The following is a 23,241-nucleotide window of genomic DNA, read 5'->3' as shown; positions in this document are numbered from 1 at the left end:
CCGAAATCCTTGTTCAAACCACTTACTTCTAAAGACTAGTCGAAAAAATGAACCGTTCATTACAAGAGTACCTCAGATTTATCATATACGGAAATGATACACGGTATACTGAACGGTCTACGGATGGGAAACTATTTCCCTTATCTTATAATTCACAAAAAAAAAACAACAACTATAGAACTAAAACCACGAAAACCAATTATGTTCACAGCAAACTCTTCAAAAAACACACAAGGTTTTTGCCAACCCACAGAAGAATCAATATACACACGATGAAGATCACTTTCATCATCCACAATTTTTAAAACTAGCATCTGGTACACACAACAAATGGAATTTAAACAGAAATAAAAAAACATAGTGAAATTCATCAAAAACTTGCAAAAAAATTATTACAAAGACAAAATATTAAGTCTCAATTAAATTCTCGATTCACACCAGCTAAAAAACAAAACAATCGCGACAAATGTTTTATTTCCAAATTTTACAACACAAAAGGGAATTTCTGAAAAACTTTAACCACTCCGAAAAGGACCATTTCAAATTATAGATAAACCAACTGATGTCACATACAAACTGATTGATTCAAATAAAAAAGAAACTGTTCAACACAGAAACAATCTCTTATCATACTACCCAAAAGAATACGCTCTTCGCGAGCTCACACAATTATACTCTTTTACAAGACTTAATGTATATCAAGATCACTCTGATAACAATCAAAGTCATTAAACTAATACGAGCTATAATCAAAAACCATTAGAAAAAAATAAAAGAAACTACGCAACAAACATCTCAAAACTTAGATATCTCAAGAAGACAGAAAAAATGAAAATTAGAAGAAAAAATTCTACCGCAATATCAAAAAACTAATTTTAAAATAGACAATATTCACAATTTCGAAATCAGCCATGAAAGGACTACAAAAATTTATCCCACAATCTAAAAGATTAAAGAAAGTTGAATTTCAGAAAAGGCTTCCAAATTAATTATCATTTGTATCTCTCATAATTTCTTTTAAAGTCCTTTCCTCCACTTTCTCAAATTTCATGCTGAAAGCACGTGAACAAATTAGTTCAATTTCATCCAATCAGAACCTTTCCGAATCATCACCTCATTTTTGACACGACTTTTTAGCCGATAAATTATAACCTTCAAGCGTGTCTCTAACTATAACTATAAGACCTCCAGGTCAAAAATCAGCACTCCGCTCATACTTCACAACCGAAATAATCGAAATCTCAATATTACAACTCTCTCCTATCAACTAGAACTAAGAGCAACAATATTGTCCCAACTTAGATCTCAAAACGCCCTCAATAAAAAATATTAAATTAGCCTAAAGAACATAATAGACATGATCATTTAGCCTAAATTACGAAAAACTCTTGATTACCCCCGATCATCCAATAAATAAAAACAAAACAAGGAAGCTCTTTATTATCCCTCCAAACTTCCCCTCACCAAAAACTGCTTAAATCCAACCCATTTGTCAAAAAATTAGTAAACTATCCGACCACACTCGACTTTAGTCTCCAAAAATAAAAAATATTTTGAGAACAAATCATTTCTTCAATGCTTCTTTTTCAAACAATCAACAGTTTTCAACAAATTCTTTCAAACCTTTTTTTCTAAAATTTCAATTTTTTTCGAACATTGTATAATCTTTACCGCTGACACCCTAGAAAACTTAAACCTTCTCCTGTAATTTTTTTGCAATTTTTTCAACATTTTTCATTCCGTAGATAAAACCTACATTAGTTTTGCAAAAAAAATCACCTCCTCAGGTACGATATTTCACTAACTATTTAAATGTTACGACACCTATGCAAAAAAAAAGAAGTTTTTCTTCTCTTTGTAATATTTCTCACATTCCTAACATCCCTACTTATGACAATATGCAAATGCATAAAAAAGGCCATAATAATTTTAACGCAAGCAACGATACTTTTAATTCTTTTCATCGAAGAATATTACAAACAACATAAAGTTTAATCATGAATAAATAATTTTTTCAAAATTTTTCAAAATTGCTAATCAACACCCCACACACCAGTCCCCAACAACAAAATCCCAAGAACCTCAAACAACACCAACAAATAGTCAAACAAAGAATCACCAATAATCAACACGCATTTCTTTTCAAGACAACCCATATACAAGATTGTCAGAACCTCTAGAACCAGTAGTTCGCCAAGCACCTCTAAGCAAACTACAATACGAACCAGTATATAATATATAACCCCTCTCCATCAAGACCTTAGCAGAGCAAGACATCTCAGCCAAAATCAAAATACGCCCGAAATAAATAGACAAATTATACATCCAAGACAAACTAGAAATTTTCAAACCCCCACAGTTCAATTCAACATACCTCAGTCACCAATAGCAAATCCTCTAGACCTTTTGAATAGCACAATCCAAAGTACCCCCCCCCCATCCACATCACAACAAAATACCTCAAACATACCATCGGATTACCTAAGTTCAACCCCGAACTAATTTGTGAAAAACCTCTTAATCCACCAGCTATCACACAACATCTCACATATTGGATGACACAAGCCTTCACTCAATGTGAATCAACTTTAGTGAATGATCCCTTAGAAACTTCATCTGACACATCTTTGTCACTACATGAAACACTTGCACTTCACTCAACCCCTTCATTAAGTCAAACCTCAGCAACGCCATTTCCTCAACCTTTCTTAAAAATCTCGACGCTAGATATCGAGAACATTCAATCAATAACATACCCCTACGACTAGATTGGAGTACATTCCTAGCACCCCCCATTATTTGGGCAAACCACGATAATAATAGACTACACAACTGGGCACTAAACAGATTACATTATCGACACAATATTCACAAAGATAAGCAAGAACATAACATACAAATACTTACACAGGATAATTTAACACTCAAATTTGAAATCACAGTGAAATTAAATAATAAAATTCACCATCCCTTACACCTAGCTCTTCCAAATATAACAGCTCAACCTTTACCTCACCCATTTATCACTACAGAAATTATCTAAAAAAAACACTTGGATATATAACAATCTACAATCCATATTCAGGACTATCCTACACTTGTATTTTTTGAAGATACTATTTTTTCAAACCTACTGCCTTTTGTTTTTTCAGAACCACAAAATCATAACAACCCTTCCCCTGAAGAGGACCTCAAGATTTAATAGTCACACACTATGACTGTGAAGAAAATGAACAAAAAACACTACAAAAATATGCAATAAACCAAGTAACTCAATGCAAATCCGGACCACAAGCATAATAGCTGAACTTTACTCAAAAGCCCGAGCTACAACATTAACCGGACGTAAATTCACAGCAACATTTTTCCAGAAAAAAGTACACTGTATTCAAGTCTCAAATGGAAAAAAATAGACTAGATCATGAATCTTTCTTTCAAATTAACATCAAAAGACCTTTACATCTCAGCCCTGACATTTGTAAAAACGAACTTAGGCGATTAAAACTTATAACAAACAAAGGCACAAACAGAAAATTGGTAAACTTTCAAGTGTTCTCAGACTCTGCACATCAAGCTGAAGATACCAAGGCCATATAAAATTAGACGACAAATACCCATTTCACGGCGCACATGGAAGATTAACTTATAATCTCCATGATAGAAATTGGATACCACACATCGGAATAAACAAGCCCTCAAATTGTAAAGCAGACACTAAAAACAAAAGATTCCGAGAAATGATGTTTTTTGATTAGAAAATACAACTTGAAAAAGTACAATTAACACGAGATTTAAAAGATGACACAATAGTTTATCAAGAAATCCGACTCCCTTGCAAAATTGGCCGAGGATATTGCGATCCCACTACACAAGCACAAGCAACTTTTGTTTGGTTCCCCGAAGACTTATGTACCACATTTCAAGTAGCAAAAATACACGCTAGAATGATATAATTTCACCAATCCCCTATGAAGAAGTAATTCCTGATAAAATCAGACAAAACAATTATCAATTTAGAAATATTCATACAATCGAAAACAAGCTAACACATTTCCAAATTAACCCAGAAACAGAACTCGCTTGTAAATATAGCAGACCATATTATAAGACAAGGTTTCAACTTGAATACAGAGAAATTAATCAACATACAACATCCAACACATCACCTTTCAACTAACGACGAAAACTCGTACATCCCAAAATATCTTCTAAAAAACACAGGAAGAACTGGTGGAAAAGTTAAACCACAGGACAAAAACAGTACACGTTTACAAGAACTATCACTCATGAACGACACCTATTTTGGCGCAGTCACCTATGATAATCACCTACACATGAAATTAGACTACACAATAGGTAGAATTTTTCAAGAAATGTCTTTACCAGAACTTGAAATACTCAAAGAACTTGAAAGAACACAAATTCTACAATCACTTGCACTTGCAGTACTGAAAATTATTTATGAGGATATTTATTATCAAGAAATGGATCGAATTTTATTGAATACGAGGAAACATACTATGATATTACACTTGTACCAAAAAAGTATCACCATTATATGTTTTTAAAGAAAAAAGATTTTATAAAAAATTCCCATGTTCTATAAAAACAAAATTACATTTCGTAGACACACTCTCAAGAAGAACTTATTTTTGGGATACAGCCGTCCTATGTGGATCAGAAAACAGCAACAATGTTGTACAATTAAACCCTAATGAGGACAAGTATTACTACCTCACACTTATCCTACACTTATGCAACCATTAAAAAAGTTTTCACCAGAAAATATTAAAGCTATTACCCGAATTCCTAACATCAGTTTACAGCCAATAGGTATACACTCTAATTCCAACATTCAACGCCACATCCCTACACAACAATTTCAAGAGCTACTCACAAAAATGGACACCATATAACGACAATCCATAGACCAAAACTTACAAAAACTTGCAGAAACTGCAGCATTTTCTAACATCTACGCACAAAATTACAGCGGATACTTTAAAAACATAAAAGATTACATTCATCTAAATGGCGAAAAATACAGACCACAAGATATATCATCAATAGATACTTAACTATATTATACGCAATGTTTAACTTTTTTGGATCTCTTTTTTCATTACTGAAAGGAAACTATAATACATGCGCAATACATCACAAGTAAGCAATTAAGAAAGTGTAGCACGCATACTTTTTGCAGGATTTTTTGGAATTTTCTCAACAACATAAAATAAACAAAATACTTCTAGACGCTGAAAAAAAAGAATACAATACAAAACTATCAACAACACCGAATACATATATATAACGATTCACAAAACACCACATATACAACGCCATCTGCACCACAATTACAAAACATAAGTCATAACCATCCATTATCTTTAGAACCACAAAATTTCACAAAAAATAGCCCTGACGGAGCACATCTCTCAAAGATGTAGTTATCCACAAAGCCCGATTACACACATCCTAACCCAGCAACCAAAAATAGACGAAACATATGATTAAATCATAGAACAACCACGTTCCACTAACTTTCCTTCTCAGAACAATCATCTTTTTAGCCCACGATGAGCCGCCAGGTTGGATCCCTCCATTGTTCCATTTCTTATCCAGCCAACCTTCAAAGCAACGTTACCAACATTCCACTTTTTGCTTTCCCCCCAGCTGAATCACCTAGTTCTAACAATTAATCAAGCATGGAATAAGATGCTAACTCCACTACAACTATATTTAACACTATTTCCCAATACCATAACTCAGACATAGAAACACCCGACGATTTTGCCGCCTCAGAATCCAGCCCGTCCATCTTTTCCCAACACTCCTTCCAACCCTTCGACTCCCAAATCAAATTTGAAGCTCTTTCCACTCCTTCATCCCACACAGATGGGACACCTATATATTCCCCTTTAACAAGCGACCCGCCAGATAACAAAAGCCCTGTAAATACTGATTTAGAAAGCGAATTGGATGATTTCATCACGCTTCAGCAACAGTTACAGCATCCTCAAACACTCACCATTCACCAGCTCTACAATCTATAAGGTCGTGGGAATCCCCAAATCTAACACCTTACACTTAAAACCGAGCAAATAGAACTTTTAAACGAAAATTCCCCCACAGCCCATTCCCTACAAACCCTCAACCTGCACAATCATTCATAAATCACCCACTTCACCTTAACACCAAAGAATAACTTCAATTATATCTACCCTTCTTCCCTAAATATACTTATTTTTACTCAGACCCTGGCATGGACCAACTTAAATATGTAGTTGAACATGTGTTATACCCCACACTTTCATGGACATCATTCTATCACTATACTAATCCACTATCACTACCACTATATAACAACCCTGATGATAAAGAATTATGCCAAACGCAAACCTACCATCTAACAAGCACGCCCACTGCAAAACAATTCACTGACATGGATATAATCAATCACTCACCAAAAGCTAACAGATTTTCCATCGACTACTATGATCATTCTGTCACCCGAGCCAACGAACACATCTTCCTCGACGACGACAAAAACGCTAACCTCCAAATCACAGAAAAATTCTTCATTCCCACGCAATAAGTTTTCACTCTGAATAGCCTAAATAAAACATTCGACCACATCATTTCGGTAGCACTTCGCGAAACACAAATTTATGACTCATACTTTAACAAATTCAATCATTTCTCACTAAACTTTTATTTCCTCACACCCAAAGAAGGTGACTTGCACTGCTCACACGACATCATGTTACAAACTAAACGAACACGTAGAATTACTAACTATAAACTTATACAATATCATTATACAACTCACACACCATCACGAAATATAATCACAGATTTCAATTTACTAACTCCAAATACACTTCACCATTCTTTCTTAATTTTACTTATTGCATCAAAGATACTAACATGCAAGTCATCATCCGCAACTATGATCCCATCAGACAAAAACATATATTCTGCCCACTAACTAAGATTTCAATGTAAATGAATCCCGCCCATTAATCGTCCCAATTGATATTTCAATGGAGTAAATTCAAAAAAGTTGCAAAAAAATTCAAAGTAGTACTGACCTTTTTAATTGACGCTTCTTTATAAACTTAAATTGTTTACTCGACCACAATTCTATCCACAATCGCACAGCTCGCTCACGAAGAATTGTTTAAAAAATGAATTCAACTCTTACTGATAACAGCTCTAAGCAGTTTTGAAACGTTTCAATATTTCCCATAACCCGTTTGGAAAGGAATTAAATAATAATCAAATTAAACAGCTGCGTTGGTAAGTTTGGACTATTACATACTAACACCACAAACCACAACCTAATAGCATGACTAAGAAAAGCAAACCCAAGCTACCCAAATCAGGTTAAAGCCAGCTTAAAACTGGATATATTATTCTTTTGAAGACCATTTTCAAGTCTTAACACAAACAAAGAAAACACAAAAAAAATCGAAAGGCAAACCCAAACCAAACGATTTGATTTTTGAGAAAAGGACCAAAACAAAAAAGAAGAAAACAAGTAATAAAAAGACACAAAAGGTTGAACACACAAAGGGACTCTGCTCAAAGAGACCATAAAACTATACTCAACTCCTGGCCTAACCCACCAGAGAGGACGTCCCGAGCATGCTCTATAGCCGGCCTAACCCACCAAGCTACATCCACGGGTGAGTGACTCTTAAAAATAATTGAACTGAAATTAAAAACGCTTTTGCAATAACCATTAATACCAGATCATGAGTAAAAATGAAACTAACAAAGATTTATAAATGTAAAAATTGAAAGGCAGTATATATAGATTTCGTAAAGCCCACAGGCTAGCAGCAAAGAAGTTGACAACCCAAACGCACTCCAACTAAGGAATGGCAAATATATCCGATTTGCTGCCTATAGTCACTACCCTCAGAGAATTCAAAGTACGACCCAGCATCGCAGCAAAGGAAACCCATTGAACCAGACCAAAGGTCATCTCGATGTTGAGTACACGTACGAATCCTAGTCACTTGGCACTTCACGCGAAAAAGTCAAACTTCATGCTACACCAAGTCTCGCTTCTAATTTAACGAAATCATTACTTCATTGAAACCGATCAGAAATCTTGACACAAACTCCCAAGACTACCACGATCAACAAGACCCACCTAAAAATAAGAACATGATGTTTTTCATCCGTCCAATACGATTGGAAACACTTCTTCCTTCTCTAAAAAAGCTCGCAACTTCAAAGAAAAAACAATATCGCCCATCCTTCACTACATCAAACATTTAAAAACTAAAACTCTCTTACCCCGGATGGGTGGAACCAGATCTAAACTAGAATTTATTATTGGTTATCAATATGATATTTTATTTCTATAAAATATTAAATACTAACCAATCATATTCCATCAACTAACAACCCACTTATTTGTAAGTGCTGAAACTACTTGTAGTTTTATTACCGGAGCAATTTGAATAAAACTTAGAATACAGTTGCCTCCTCCAGAGAGACGGACTCGCATAAACCAGTATACCCTAGATCTTAAGATTGGTATTAGACTAAGAAGTTGCACGAAAGTATCCGGCCGAAAACAACATAGCGTGACGAGCGGACGGTGTACCTTATCTGAAATTACTCTATGAGTATAGCCTTAAGGACTTAACTCACGAAGCTTTAAAACAACTCGGAAGGATCCAGGAAAAGAATTTGCTGTTTTTCAGATACTGTTCACAGTGCTGGAGGAACACCTGGATCCCGAGACAGTGTGTCATAAATGGCCGCCCTGCTCAGCCGACCAGTCTAGTCTCAACGAAACACAAACAGGTAACAAGGATAGACGATTGCTGTGCAAGAAGCCCGGATTGTTCCGATTATATTTTAAAAACAAAATACAATAAAAAAAAATTTTTTTGTGCGTGGTTTGATAAAACGATGTGAACGAATCTTAGGCATATTCGATATTCACTTAGGAGTAAGCATATTGAACGAACATTTTTTTCAAAAATTGACTAAAAGAATTTAAAAATTAGACGAACCAAAAAATTGATGACTTATCCTTCGCTTTTATCGGTCGAAATTAGACTGGAACTCTCGAAACTGAACAAACTTTTTGGAAATTTTTTTTTCATTCAAATCACGACTGAAAGGGTTCTTATATGATATTCCACTCGGCCAATGAAAATTTGTATAACCTGATTTATCTTGAAAAACAAAAATATATATATATATATTTCATTCTTAGTACATTCATAAAAATCAAAAGTCATGAATTATAACACTCAAAGTACAAGCACAGAGCTCATTGCTATTTGCAATAGTGGGTTTAGAGGTTTCCCCTCCCCTTCGATCCACTGTCTACTTCAAAGGGCACCCCTCATATACTATTTAACGACACTCTCTATCGATTTATTGGCCGGAAGGCTTTCTAAGAGCACCTTTAGCCCCTATATTCTAAATTTAAGGCGGAAGCGCGGGCGAAAAAAAAGGTTTTCTAGATCCGCCCCTGACTCTTTGCAAAATATACTGGAAACCTTGTTTACCCTTTATTTTAATTCAACCTATATGAAAGGGACAAACTTGATTGATTTTAAAGACTTTGTATATAGTATGACAATTATGGATTTAGATGATTTGATAGATCAAATCGAGAAGTTGTAGTTTAAACAATTTATTGATAAGCTATTGATAGTTATTGACAGGGACGGATCTAGGAGGATTTGATTCCTCGAGCTCTCCCAAAGCACTAATAAGACCTTTTTTTGTAAAATTTTCTAAGCCTCAGGCAATTTTTTTTAAAAAAAACAGGCCAAAAAGAAAATTAAGAAATTTTAAGGGCCACCAGTCAAAAATGGTAATTTCAAAATAGTACAAAGGGGGTCAAACCCCTAAGAGAAAAATGTCCACCCCCATAAATCCGCCACTGGCTATTGATAATAAAAACTTACCAATATAAAAAACTCTTCTTCAGATTGCGCAGGCACTCTTTGTACACCTGAAGGATGCTGTCCCCTAACTGATGCAGTGTGCTGCAGCGACAATTCGCACTGTTGTCCCCATGGCTACTCGTGCAGTTCGGATGGCGGATACTGTATGCAGTCGGGGGAGGAAAACCAGAAATCTGTTGAGAGTTTTGGTCTCACTCTTACAAAGTCAAAAGGTACACACTAAAGGTCTATAAACAATATATAATGCAATGGTAGTGGAATTGAAACTAAAATTAAGGATAGCTCAAGGCCTCTTCTTCACAAATCTGCCGTCAAATTTTGAAATGCAGCCGTTGTTCTTCAAAGTCAAGAATAATGTTGGGATAACAAATGGCCTCGCACTTAAGTGCGATTGACTGCAACAAGTGGTAGAAGTTTTAGCGAAACATATTGTTTTTTTGCCATAATTTGGCTTCTGATATTTGCTTTTATGAATTTTTAGTGCACGCGCAAAAAAATCAGTTCACCCACTGTGAACAAAATCCAGTTCAGCCAGAACTTGCCTCATTTTACATCCAATTTAGCTGTTTTGAGATAAAACCGAAAAAACGAGAAAACTTGGTTTGAAAATCAAGAAAAGTGGTTTGAAAATCAAAAAAAGTGAGTTTCAGAGCTTTTAATCCAAAAATTAATCCATTAAAAGTCTCCGTGACTTCTCAAGTTTCAATAAAATATATGAATTGTTAGATTCAATTTGAATTTAAGCTTTTCAACGTCTTTCTCAAAATTATTGTGAATAAGTTGGTAAGGGTTTTAAAGTGCTCTTGAGTTTTTTCAGGACCGGAAGTTGAGGTAAGGCTTCCAATAGCTAACATGTTCCGAGCTTGAAAATGTTTTTTTGTTAAAGAAAAAAGCTAAGCAGCTCAGAATTGTTTTTAGATAACCTTTCTCATGATTAGTTGAATACTAGACTTACCAGTCTTTACAGGAAAATTCGAATCTTATGCGACTTTTCCGAAGATATCCGAGTGCACGTTGTGTGAAGAAATTGTGGTATGGGCGAAAGAATATTTGAGCGAAGAAGGTACTACAGATGAGATTGAAGATGCAGCGAAGGAGATGTGTAATGAATTGCCCTCTGGTTATGTCGATGAGTGCCTTGAAGTGGTGAATGGATACTTGCCGGTTAGATTTCAGTTCATTTTCACTATTTCATTTTTTTTCAGTCAAATTAGGCTACATATTTTCGAAAAAAATTCAATAAAAATAACTTGCTACAAGATGAGAACCAAATCACTTCGAGTTTTGTTACTACACTAACAAAAAAACAATTGGCGGATTGAAACATAGTATTGCAGAGATCTTATAACGCAATCGGATTATTCAGTTCAGGGCCCTGATATGATCAATTGTCTTATTATTATCTTATAACATGAACAAAGATTTGAAAACACTGAGTACAGACAAAATTTCAAACACGGTATTTCCCAATTGGGCTAATTTTCGATCAAAACTTTACTATTTCGCTTCATCACAAAATCTTTCTTTTTCTGCATTCGACAATCCATTGACAACTAGCTTCAAAATTTTAGTTTTGGTTCTTGTATTTGCATTTTAAAATAAATTTCTAATGGATTTCCAACTTAAAAACCATAATACAACAAACTGTTAACGTTTTTCGTTTTTCTCTTAATACTTTTCTGAAATTGGTGGGAACTGATTATGGTTGGAAACTTTTCAGATAATTTTTTGTTTTGGAATCGAAAAAATCCTGTTTTTGACCGCTTCAAAACCCAGTATACGATTTTTTTTCTGGCTTCAATTTCGTTCAGTTACGCTGTTTTGGTGAATGTGTTTAAATTTTGGATAAATTGAACTTCATTCGACAACAAAATAACCAACAGCAGCACAAAATTGTTCAATGACAATTCAAAATTAATATATATCCACTAAACAATTTTTTTTAAATGTCCAGCAATTTCAAAAAATCAAATAAACAAATAAAACATCGAAAACCTAATCACAAACCTGGTGACGTTTCAGCTCTTGATTGAAGCGTTGGAACAGGACCTGGACCCCCAGACTGTGTGTACAGAAGTCGACCTCTGCCCAGATGACTCATTCAAACTCAACGGAACCCAAACAGGTGATCAAAGTCGCAATACTAAGATCAGTCAGTGATAAAAATCTAATTGGAAAATCGAGCAAAGAAAACTGAACGGAGCAAAGAGACACTTGAAGTTTTTTGTGGTCACGACGTATTTTTTTGCTAAAAACTGGGCATAAATAAGGATTAAGCCCCTTTCTAAATCAGATTCTCATTTCTGAAATGGGAGTAGAATTTTTATCTGATTTGATTCTCTTCAGGTTTGTAAAAAAAGCCAGATTTTTTGCTCAGAATGTACTAAATAACATTTATAGCGCCGTTCAAAAGTGTAGACCGACTAAAATGGCCAGCATATTTTTATGGTAATTTCTATGGATAAGGTAATTGCCATTTAAAACAAACCAGAAACAGAACGTCAGAAAAAAATTATTTCTTGATATTTTCCCTAATTTTTTTAACACAGGTTTGTTCAGCTGCAACAAGAAGAGCTTATTTCAAAAAATTATACCACTTTTCATTGAAAACAGCAATAAGAGTCTAAACTGGGGCTTTTGTGAGTGGGAAAGGGGCTTTTGTGATTTGTGAATGGTTTCTTCGTAGAGTCCACAACAAGGCATTTTTAATGTTTTTTTTGTGGAATCTGCAGCCAGATGGCTTAATCATAAGGCAGCTCTATAGGCTACGCTCATTTCTTAATTTTTTCGCTCTATGCATATATATGGCACAAAAAATGGTTCGCGTATCCAGAACACAGTTTGTCCTTGTAATGTGGCACCAAAAATCTTTAAGAAATGTAATAAAAATGAATAGCCAAAAATGGGTTTAATTTAGAATTATGCTCTTCGATTGTTCTCATTCGGTTACTCTCACTCTCATTTCAATAATATGAACATAATAAAAAATTTTGGACAAATTTTAAAGATTTTGTTTCGGCTCATTTTGCAAGTGACCGATGTAATTTTGTAATAAAACCTATAAAAAGAGAAATTTGCAATACAAACACCCGTCGCAGAGAAAAAAAATAAAACTGAGCTCAGAAAAAGAAAATTAATTCTAGAGGTTAATGAGTTTTGGTTATGTGGAATAATCTAAAAGCTCATTACTGAGATGATATTAGAGTTTTGTTCTGTTTTCAGCATGTGTCGGAACTCTCTGCTCGCCTGAAGCGTGTTGTCCCCTCTCTGACGCAGTGTGCTGTAGTGACAATTTGCATTGCTGTCCCCATGGCTACTCGTGCAGTTCGGATGGCGGATACTGTATGCAGTCGGGGGAGGAAAACAAAAAATCTCAGCCAAAAGTGGACCAGAACTACAACAGTCAGTATATTGTCAAAAAATATTCACAGAAACAGAAACAAAAAACAAAAGACGCAGGCAGGTTTTATCAGAGGTGGAACAGCGATTCTCCGTGAGAAGTGGGGCTAATTGTATATAAACTTTCACTCTCCCTAATTAAGGGCCCTATTCTAAATTAGCAGCTTTGATGTCAATTTAAGAAAACTGGCACAAATGTACATAAAGAAATTTTATAGCTACGTTCATCAACTTATTGATTTTTGCAGCACATTAAACTGAACACAAAATATGAATCTGAAGAGAATGTCAAAAAATTTCATTCTATTGCAGTTGCAAGAAAAAATTTTTGGAGTTCGTTTGATAAATCAAATGCTTTCTCTACTTTTTCTCATAAGCTTATCGACTTATCAAACTATTCTTAACTCTTTTATAATGTAGAAAATGTAAGCCAGAGAAATTTTCTTTCATCACTTGTTTTTTTTTTGTTTTGTTTCCAGAAAGAAAAACTTGAAAGCACTTTTGTTTTTTTTTGATAGAAAGATTGTTAAGTATTTCCCACTATTTCAAATTTAAGAACCAAATTTAAGAATAAGTAAGAAAAATCAGATATACTCAGTACCCGGGTTGACAAAAATTGTTAGTCATACATTTTCCATATATGGAAAAATGCTAGTCATACACTTTCCATACAATTCCATACGTACAGGAAATTGCATGAAAGGTCTATGATTAGTATTTTTTTATATGTGGAAATTGTATGACTAGCATTTTTTCATAAAACAAAATTATTGAATTTTTACAGTTTAATTTCTCAACATTTTTTGGTTGTGTTCGTAACCGAACACAAATGACTTAAACCTTGGTTAGTCAAACTTAGTAACCAAAGGATTGGCCGTCTCGCATTAAAAATGCTTTGGAAACAGCCTGCAATGTCTTAATTCTGTCTCACGCAAAAAATATAACGAAAGTATAAAACTTTTAAATTTTGGCAAACATTTTCAAAGATGACTATTTCTAAAATTTGAATTTTCAAATTACCAGACATTGATCCAGGCATACAAAAACATGCCATACAAAAAACGAGGATTTTTGGTCTATGGAGGTCAACCCGGGTATTTGACTGATTTATTGGGGTTGGCGTCTTTTCCTGGGTCTTTTCAATGTTCTGCGTCTAAGAATACGCAGAAAATGATACACTGATAAAGAAAATAATACATCAGAGAAAATAATACACTGATAAAGCTAAGACACGGTAATCGACTGTAACATATTTCAATCACTGGAAAACCTACGCGGAATCCTTACCGTGTACATTAAAAACGTTGTGAGAAGAGGAGAAGCAAACTACAAACTTGTTAAGAGTTCTCGTCTTCTCATACAGAGGAAAAAGGTCGTTCGAAAAGTACAATTAAGTTTTTTTTATTTAAGCTTTATAAAAAAAACATCTTGCGATGATAGTGCTAAAAATGATGGACTACTCTGGGCTACTGACTCGTAAACTTTCAAAAAATTTGCCGTAAACTTTCAAAAGGCAATCGCTTATCTGGAAAGTCAATTAGGGCAAGAAAAGATTTTCGCTAATTAAAAAAGGTAATTATAACTGGGCACAAAACAAATCAGTTCACTCATTTAAAGTAAAACTGACTTCAGTTTATTTCAATTTTAAACCTGCATTAGTGTTTCATGGAAAATAATTGATTATACTTGATTATATCGTCGGTATAAGGATGTGTTTCAGTGAGTACCTCTAGTTTGTCAGATGATTTTTAAACCTTTCACACTCTCTCTCTCTCTCTCTCAAAATGTTTGCACTTAATTTTGGAAAATGTCTATTTATGTCTAATTCTAGCGCTGACCAATCAACAGCAGTCTAATTAAGTTAGCACGTTTTATGCATAAGCTTATCTTCTTTTAAATATATAAAAGCAAAAAATTCCATCACAAAATTCTATTAGGATAAATTTCAATTGACTATTTTCTAAGAATTGGCATTGGGCATTGGGCATCTATAAGTGGCTCTGGGCAATTATAGTGTAGAAACTTATGCTTTTTGACGCACTCAAGTCACTAGAAAAGCCCCCGCTCGGTACTATTTTATCGGTGGCCAGTCAATAAGCAGAATGGTGTAAGAGCAGAATGGGTCCAAGAGCAGAAAAACAGAAAAATATTAACTTTTATAAGCTAATCGGTAAATTAATTATCAGAAATATCAATCATACCAACGCAACGAACATTTTATGCACAATTTGAGTAGTTTAAGCAAAAATTTTAAGAAATTTAATCGAAAAACTTAATGAAATTAGACAATTCATGCATAATTTATTCGTTTTCTTGGTACTTTTTGACGATTCTAATAATTGTTTTATCAAACAGCCCGTATAAACCAATATAGGTCAAAGTTTTTCTGTTTTTCGACCCCATGCCAACCTAAAGGGTCCTCTTTTGTACTATTTTGAGATATTCCTTTTTGGCTGACTGATCCTAAAATTTTAAAATTATACCAATGTTGAGAGGGGAGTGCGCGCCGAAAAAAAACGATTTTTTGGTCAAAATTTTCCAAAAAAAGGCGACAGTGCGGCGAAAAAAGTTTGGTCAAAATAGGGTTTTCATAGTGATAAGCGAGAGCTCAGAAAATCAGTTTGGTCGTCCTATGAAAAAGTGACAAAATTTAGAAAAATTTTTGAAAATCCGCCCCCTCGAGAAAATCCATGATCCGCCCCTGTAGGGGTGTGTAAAAAGCTAAAACTCATGATTGCGATGAGCTCTGGCAGTTTTTAAAATGCAGCTGTTCTTAAAAATAAAACAAAACTGGAATCACAGATCTCTTCTTGAGGAAATAAAGACAAAAAACATCCAAAATAGTTTTGATTTAACTTTTGCCTCAACATTAGCTCCCTCGGTCTATTTACAGGAAAAACTGAACTGACATCTTATGCAACCTTGCCGAAGATATCCGAGTGCGTGGTTTGTGAACAACTGGTGGGTTGGGCGAAAGAATATTTGGGCGAAGGAGGTACTACAGATGAGATTGAAGATGCAGCGAAGGAGATGTGTAATAAATTGCCATCTGATTATGTAGATGAATGCCTTGAACTGGTGAATGGATACTTGCCGGTTAGACTTCACTTCATTTTCGATATTTCAACTTTTTGTCAAACTATGCTTGATTCTTGCCAAAAATTTGAGTGCGAAAGCTTGGACCTTACGGAACTGTTCGCAAAGCTGCTACTCGTACTGAGGACGACTTTTTATAAGACCAACCTATAACGATAAGACTGAATCAAAGGTTTTTTTACAAGACTTCTACGACCCCCTCCGCCAAACAAAGGGTCGCCTTTTGATGTTGTTTTTTGGCATCCATTTCCGGCCGACCAACTTGAAAGCGCGCGCAAAAAAATTCAATTTTTCAGGCAAAGTTTTTCAGAATTGGTTCTGGAAGAGCTCTCGGAAACTCAATTTGGTCGACTTAAAAAAAACTTGACAAACATTACGAGGCCAAACTGTGCATTTTGTGCATTGTGAGTGGATTCCGGAACAGGCCAAAATCAGATTTGACGCGGAATCCACAACATTGTTACTTTTCTTTGATCTTCTTTGCAGCTTTGGATTCCACAAACAAATAGCTAAAACACTGTATTGCTTAAAATTTTTTCTCCAAAAACATGCAATTTTGCAAAATCCGCAACAAAATTTGTGGAATCCGCAACAAAGTTTGCGAAGTCCGGAACAGTTTGTGGAATCCACAAACAAATAACATTATGTGTTTAGTAAATTTAAGCTGTCCTGGAATTCACAATTGTAAGTGGAATCCGCAAATTGTAAGCGGAATCCGCAAAAAGTAAGCGCAATCCGCATAAATTTGCAGAATCCATTAACATTTGAGGAACCCGCTCTTAATTGTGGAATCCAGAACTATTAGCTATATTCTCCTGTTTTGGAATCCGCGACAAAACAAATGTGCCGAAAAAATTACGTTACATGTATTTGTATGCCGAATCCAAAGAAATTTTGTGGGTGGAATCCACTTACATTTCGGAACATGATCAAAAATTAGTCTCTGGAATCCAGGAACATACAGACACAAAATTGTGCGCCTATCCAGTGCACATTTTGACCTCGTAAAGAAATTTTCAAAAAACAATGAAAATACACCCCCCTCCACTGGATCCGCCCCTGGGTGGAACTGGTTTTGCAAAGTTACAACCGAACATTTTTTGATAAAAATTTTAGCTCCACTAATTTGATCAAAGTTCAGCAAAAATTACTTAATTAATTTTTAACAAAATTGCATAAAAATACACCAAAATTTATGCTTCAGTCTGCTAAGTTACTTTCAAAGTATAATAAAATTGAAATTCAAGTGAAATTTTACAAATATAATGGTATTTTTAATTATAGTGCATGTATTAAAATTGAGAACTATAATGCATCATATAGTCATTTCACTTTCAATCATTTATACATGCTGCTAAGATAGTTTTTGTAAATACAGTATTTTGCCAGATGAAATGTTATTCAAAACTGAAATTTTGCTCTTCTTTTGCAAACAAAAATGGCTTTTGAAATAAACTATAAAATCTGTGCGAAGTATAACAAAAAGCGATCCAGCTATTAAACTTTAAATTAGCACCTGTTAAAACATATCTCCCATTTTTTATTTTTCTCAAATATTTTTTTAAATATTGTTATGTTGGGAATTTTAAGTCGATTTTTTGTTTTGTAAACAAGATAGTTATGTTTTCATTCGCTTCAAAAAATCGAGAACTACGATTTTGTTCAGTTTTACTTTTTTGGCAAATGTCTTTAAATTTTCGAGACAATAAACATTACATGACAACTAACACAGCCAACCAAATCACAACATCATTCGGCAGCAAATCAGATTCTTCAAATAAGTTCTTTGGGCAGTTTCGTGAAACTTTGTCATGTTATATGAAAAAAGTTTTTATTTAAGTTATTAAAAATTTATTTAAAACATTCCGCTAAACGGGCGATGTTTCAGCTGTTAATTGAAGCATTGGAGCAGGATCTGGACCCCCAGACTGTGTGTACAGAAGTCAAACTCTGCCCAGATGACTCATCCAAACTCAACGGAACCCAAACAGGTCAGCTAATTTGCAATACTAACACCCGTCGCAGAGAATAAAAATAAAACTGAGCTCAGAAAAAGAAAATTATTTCTAGAGGTTATGTGGAATAATCTAAAAGCTCATTACTGAGATGATATTAGAGTTTTGTTCTGTTTTCAGCATGTGTCGGAACTCTCTGCTCGCCTGAAGCATGTTGTCCCCTCTCTGATGCAGTTTGCTGTAGTGACAAATTGCACTGCTGTCCCCATGGCTACTCGTGCAGTTCGGACGGCGGATACTGTATGCAGTCGGGAGAGCGAAAAAATAGCAAACCTGAGCCAAAAGTGGAGGAGAAATATAACGGTCAGGATATTTTCAGAGAACGTAGTAAGAAAAAATTAAAAATAGTTGCCAGCAGATTTTAATCAGGCATGCAACAGTGGTTCTACGAAAAGAGCTAGACTCTTTTGAAAACAACTTTCCGCTCCTGATATAAGGGCTCTATTTTAAATTTTTAGCTTCCGTGTCAGTTGAAAACTAAAAAAACACAATGACTTATAAGAAATGTGTGAGGCTAGAATCAAGAACAACAAAGGATAACCTACAATAGCTTCTCTCTCTGCAAATAGCAGAAGCCGCGATTATTGTTCGACCATTGAAAAGGGGGAGGAAATTTGCATTCGGGTGTGTTTTAGTTTTTTTCCACGAAAAATCAGGTGCCTCAAATAATCATCGGACTGAGTTGAGTGTTATATTATATTAAAGCCCATTCAGTCGTGATTCAAACCGACCACATTGAAAAATTTCCAATTTTTTTCTAGTGTCGAGAAAAACCGGGTTGAAATTTTTGATTTTTCCTCATAATCCGAGCGAATAAAGCAAACAAGCAGGCTAACATTAGCTGAATTATGCCTACTTAAAGACCTTTTGTTCGAAATGCTGTATTTGAATTTTCTAGATAAGTTTTTCTAGAAAGAGGTCTTTCTTTTTGTGTTTTGTGTCCAAAAAAATGTTTACGCTTTCTTATTTTTTGACAGGAATAGTGGTTCATATTTCCCCTATATTACCTAATGGTAAAAATCGTTAAAAGGAACAAAACTTAGATATGCTCAGCAGTTGGATCTTAGTTCTTTAGTGGGTTGGAAATTCTTTGTTAGCTACCATAGAAAGGGATTTTAATAAGATTTGATTTCTTTTTAAATTAATTTTAAAATCAGCATTTGCTCATAGTAATGACATTAGTTCTCCACTTCGATTTAATGCCAGCACAGAAAAACACGAAAAAAAATCAAGCTGAAAATTTGGATCAGCAAAAAACTGAACGATGATAAAGCTATCGATTTTAACTGAAATCAATTACTGAAAACGCATCCTCATAATCAGTATCGCGAGCCCTAAATGACCTCTGTTAGAAGTTGTCGACAACCTGTCTACCCCTTAACATGATACAATAAAACTAGCTGCGATGAATGAATTGGCGCTATGAAACGCAAGTTATTGTGGGTAAATCATCCCAATCTGGTCAAACTGCCAATTTATAAACCCCTATAAATTTGTTTAAAATATTGTCAAAAGTCAAACATCTACTGATTCTGACCACGGTTTTTTTCACGAACCAAGCAGTGCGAGTGTTCAACTGAAATATCTAAGAACGGAGATAAACCAGGAGAGATCTGATGAAAAGAAAGCATCGGGAACCAAGCCAAGATGAGAGAGGTAGTGAAAAGAGAGATAGATAAAAAAACGGTGGCCTTCAAGTATATTCTATCTTTGCCAGAAGAATAGGGGTATTATGAGCAACCATAAACACGAAGCAGACACTGAAACAAGTCAGAAAAAAACTGAAAGATGCGAAATCTACTGTGGAAAAAAAAATTGGTCAGGCAGAGTCTTGGATGAGGTTGAATTGCCAAAGTAGCTACGAGAAATATTTGGTTGCGAATGAGTTAGGACCGATGGGTATAACTCATAGAGTAATTTCGGATAGGGTACACCGTCTGCTCGTCACGCTATCTTATTTTCGGCCGGATAGATTCGTGCAACTTCTTAGTCTAATACCAATCCTAATCTTACTCTTATACTATCTAGTCTCAGGTTGTTTAACTAGTCTCTGCTAGGCTCAATAGATCTAGGGTATACTGGTTTATTGCGGTTGCTGAAGTCTTCTTGGAGAGTCAACTAATTTCTAAGTTAAATTCAAATCTCTCTGGTGCTGAAATTACAAGTAATTTCAGCACTTACAAATAAGTGGATTGTTAGTCAGATGGATCATGATTGGTTAATATTAAATACTTTACATTGGTAAAATATCTAATTTATCCAATCATAAAATGTAGTTTAGATCAGGTTCCACCCATCCGGGTTTTACAGAGTTTTTTAGAATAGTCTTTCTGCAATTCAAAGGATGGATGATGGACGTTGGTATTTGGCGAACATCTTATTTCTTCTGGGTTTTCTTATTAGAGAAGTCCCAGATTCAATCGTTGTGTCTTCTCAAGACAACGACTGGGTCTTTGCAACAAACTCAAATCTGATTTCAGAATGGTTGGCTATGTCAGGTTTTTCTGTTTCATTGATGAGAACTTCTTTGTGTTTTGATCTTGTCTAGGAATGGCGTGGAGATTGTGCGTGGAGGGGATGCCTGGTTACTCGGATCTGTACGTATACTTGAACATCGAGGTGGTCATTGGTCTAGTTCAATGAAGTCCTTTTCTGCGAAGTCAAGTCGTACTCTAAATCCTTTGAGTTGCGATTGTGAGCGGCATATTGATTGTAGTTGGCCATTCTTTCTCGAGTGTAGTGGGGTCGTTTTGTCTTTGGATGTTCGTCCTTGGTGTTGTATTCTGATCTATGTATTGCATAATGTAATTTACATTTTATAAAACTTTTATTAGTTTAATATTTTTTAATTATGATTTTAGTTAGTTGTTTTCACAAAAGCTTTTTTGTTTTAGTTCAGTTATTTTGAAGAGTTACTCACCCTTGAGTAGCTCTTATTAAAAATAGGAGTGTGGTCACAAAGCGTGGATGTAGCGCGGTGGGTTAGGCCGGCTATAGAGCATGCTCAGGACGTCCTTCCTGGTGGGTTAGGCCAGGAGTGGGAGTATGATTGCATGCGGTTTTTGTGAGAGGTCCTGTTATGTGACAACGTTTTATGTTGGGTTTGTTGTGGTTTTTCTTATGTTTTGTTGGTTATGTCCTTTTTTCAAAAATCAAATTGTTTGTGGTATGGGTTTGTCTTTCGACTTTTTTGTGTTTTATTATTTCTTTCTTAGACTTTATAATAGTCTTCAAAAGAATAAATTATCCAGTTTTAAACTGGGTTAATCCGGTTTGGGTACCGTTGGTTTCCTTTTCTTAGTCATGCTGTTATGCTATGTGTTGTGGTGTTTAGTAAGCTGCATTGGTTAGTTTTGTTTAGTATATAATTCCTTTCCAACCGGGTTAAAGGAAAGTTTGAAACTTGTTATCGTGTGTTAGAGTTGTTGAGTTGTGAAAGCTTGAAACTGAAATTCATTATTTAAACAATTCTTCGTGGGCGAGCTGTGCGAGTTTGGATAGAATTCTTGTGCGAGTGAATGAAAATATCAAAAGGTTAGTACTGCATTTGCTTCTTATTAATTTACTACATAGAATTTTTAATTTTACTGCTAGTTGTTGGGGAAAATTAAGTTACAAATTTTCATAATTTTTAGATTTACTGCTTGTGGGGGAAAAATTTATAAATTAAATTACTGCATTGGTATTATATTTATTTAATTATTTGGTGTAAAAAAATTAATAGAGTTTTAAACAGTTTGAAGAAGTTTTCAATTTTTATTTTCTTTTGTGAATTTTTCAGATGATCGTTGGGTGAAGGCTAAAATTCTAAAGAAAACATGGATAAAGAATGGTGAGTTTCTAATATTTTAATTAGTTAGTAATATGTATAATTCATACTTACCTGTTAGTCGTCGGGGAAGAAACCGTGGGGGAAGATGTCGTGGATGAGATCTGAAGTTGTTAGTAATTTAGCTAAAATGCGAATGATATTTTTAGTTTGAAGTAGTGGCCAAAGCAATTGAAGTGCTTTAATGGTGGTTAGTTCTTCAGTGCCAACTGCAAATTCATAAGGTGTGTTTTGGATTAGATTATATAATTTGTGATTGAATTTAGTGTTATGGATGAATTCTAAAATGGGGATTTCTATAGGTTGTACAAACTCGTGTGGGATAAGGAAGGGTCGGGATTCTTCTGCATTGAAGGTCTTGGTGATTGGACAAAAAATATACATTTGGGTTATGGGATCATAATTTCGAAGAATACCATGAAGGTTAGTATCTTTAATGCAATATGTGAAGTTAAGAAAGAATGGTGAGGTGTATTTGGAATTGATGAATTGAAAACGATGGTGTGGTTGTCTGGAGGGAGTGTGTAGGTCGAAGTGATTTTGGATAAAACGATAATAAGTATATGTGTGTGTTTGTTTAGTGCGCAACATAATATCGTGTGAGCAGTGCAAATCTCTTTCATGTGGTGCAAGGAAATGAAAGGTTAGTGAAAATATTTAGAAGCGTTCTTTAAAACTTTCGTAGGCTTGTGTGTCTGTTAGTGCTTCTGAAATAATGTGGTCAAACTTGCGATCGAAGATATTTAGTGTAAATACATATGGTGTTTTAATGAAAAATTTCTCGGTGATTTGTGGGTTAGCGAAGCGATCGTCGTCTAAGAATTGATCTTGGTTAGCTCTGATGATGTTATGATCGTAATATTCTAGTGTATATTCATTAGCTCGGGGTGCAGTGTGTGTTTTTTTTAGTGATTTTTTATATCCAATGTAGGTAAATTGTTTAGATGTTAGTGGTGTG

General features: G+C 34.7%; 2 protein-coding genes across 3 annotated transcripts in view; one reads left to right on the top strand and one right to left on the bottom strand.

Annotated features, from left to right (window-relative positions):
* Positions 1-23,241, bottom strand: part of LOC134852992 (inactive selenide, water dikinase-like protein) — a 304,439-nt gene that overhangs the window by 171,459 nt on the left and 109,739 nt on the right. The window lies entirely within an intron of this gene.
* LOC134853073 (uncharacterized) overlaps positions 1-23,241 on the top strand; it is a 150,289-nt gene that overhangs the window by 64,151 nt on the left and 62,897 nt on the right. For both annotated transcript variants that reach the window (XM_063869008.1, XM_063869007.1), the window contains exons 11-18: positions 8,721-8,823; positions 9,968-10,156; positions 10,912-11,108; positions 11,967-12,069; positions 13,167-13,346; positions 16,237-16,439; positions 18,328-18,430; positions 18,575-18,757. In XM_063869008.1, coding sequence (XP_063725078.1) covers positions 8,721-8,823; positions 9,968-10,156; positions 10,912-11,108; positions 11,967-12,069; positions 13,167-13,346; positions 16,237-16,439; positions 18,328-18,430; positions 18,575-18,757 — 1,261 coding nt within the window. The remainder of the gene's footprint in view (positions 1-8,720; positions 8,824-9,967; positions 10,157-10,911; positions 11,109-11,966; positions 12,070-13,166; positions 13,347-16,236; positions 16,440-18,327; positions 18,431-18,574; positions 18,758-23,241) is intronic.

The sequence above is a fragment of the Symsagittifera roscoffensis genome, chromosome 8, assembly GCF_963678635.1.
Source record: "Symsagittifera roscoffensis chromosome 8, txSymRosc1.1, whole genome shotgun sequence".
NCBI lineage: Eukaryota > Metazoa > Xenacoelomorpha > Acoela > Convolutidae > Symsagittifera > Symsagittifera roscoffensis.
This window is presented reverse-complemented; position numbering and strand designations above follow the sequence as displayed.